Below are 1,508 nucleotides of genomic sequence, written 5' to 3' on the forward strand. Positions count from 1 at the left end.
ATTAATTTATAAAAATTTTCACAGTGAGAGAATTCAGCTGCCTTGGCGGAGGTCTGCGCTCTCCAAGTGCTCTAGTTAGAAATGTGTTACCTATGACCTCGACTAACAACGGGCCAAACTAACACGCGCAAGTGACTTGCAAGGAAGATGCCACAACAAAATAATTTAAAATATTGCCCATTACCTTGATAATATGCCCAGATTGACAAAGCCAATTAAAACACATACACATCAAGTATACAAGCATGAGGACATGGCTATAATTTTACTTTATTACATATTAGTTAAAAAATACATACATATATGCAATAGCAAACAAATAATACATCACAGTCTAATGTTTCATTTCGAATTGAATCACCTGAATGCAAAACAGCATTCGATTTAGACATGTGACTGCACATCAGCATATCACGATAACGACATTTTCATACTATCAACGTTGATATAAAATATAGCTAATATATGCAACAGGAATATAAAACAAAGCTTGGACTCTCAGATTACATGTCAACATTTAAAATAGATGTTAACTTCATATATAAATTATGTGCATATCAGACTTTTAAGAAGTTCCCGAATCAGGATCCCTAATTGAACTGAAACGAGTTGACTGGCATCACATTAGATCTGAGGTGAGCATTGTAGGGTTTGTCATTAAGGAGTTGGTGATAAAGGCACCCTCTGTGGTAGCAATCAGCAATCGCAGCTACTGACGGACAGTTCAAATTCACTCAAGAACTCATGAGACATCAGCTGCGCCTGTAGCTCAGGCTCCGAGGGTTCAGCCAATACATCTCTATAAAAAAACACATTAAAACAACTGAACAACACTTCATATGTTGGGTAAAATTATATACAGGGAAGGTGTGCGTATCATAAAAATTTAAGGATAAAGCTGGGGGTTTTCACATGCAGTTTCCCCACACATCCTATTATCTAATAAATGCTATTATCTGTACACATCCTACTATGTGGTAATGCTATTATATCTGAACACACCCTACTATATGTAGTAATGCTATTATGTGAACCAATCTTACTCAGAGACAATGGTTAGTAGCCGACAACAACTCGTTATATGACGAACGAAACAGTACCTAAAGAGATCCTGGGGGGTGGTGCCGTGGTACCGAGAGAGCTCAATTTCCTCGTTCCCAGATCGCGAGTTGTGGTCCCAATTCATGACGAAGGCCTCGAGAATGAGAGCCATAAAGATGTTGAGACAGATGAGAACGGACACAACGTACCAGCTGACAAAGTACAGCTGTGACCACCTGCACACAGAGAGACATAGTGAGTGGTGCCATCTACATTCAGCTAAATAAGTGACGACGCGTACACTCAAGTGCGCACATTATGAACAAGTGTATAAGCAAGTGAAGCCATCTATACAGCATGACAAATAATTTGATTTTAAAATGAATCTAAACGTGCACGCGCGTGCGCGCGTGTGGGTGTCTGTGTGTGTGTGTGTGTGTGTGTGTGTGTGTGTGTGTGTGTGTGTG

General features: G+C 39.6%; 1 protein-coding gene across 2 annotated transcripts in view; it reads right to left on the bottom strand.

Moving 5' to 3' along the window:
• Nucleotides 1–236: 236 nt before the first annotated feature.
• LOC106815887 (two pore calcium channel protein 2-like) overlaps nt 237–1,508 on the bottom strand; it is a 32,588-nt gene continuing 31,316 nt past the window's right edge. For both annotated transcript variants that reach the window (XM_014820411.1, XM_014820412.1), the window contains exons 20-21: nt 1,101–1,277; nt 237–799 (exon numbers count right to left, since the gene is read on the bottom strand). In XM_014820411.1, the coding sequence (XP_014675897.1) occupies nt 697–799; nt 1,101–1,277 (280 nt within the window). In that variant the 3' untranslated portion in view covers nt 237–696. The remainder of the gene's footprint in view (nt 800–1,100; nt 1,278–1,508) is intronic.

This window comes from Priapulus caudatus, unplaced genomic scaffold (assembly GCF_000485595.1).
Source record: "Priapulus caudatus unplaced genomic scaffold, Priapulus_caudatus-5.0.1 Scaffold1228, whole genome shotgun sequence".
NCBI classification, from domain to species: Eukaryota; Metazoa; Priapulida; class Priapulimorpha; order Priapulimorphida; family Priapulidae; genus Priapulus; species Priapulus caudatus.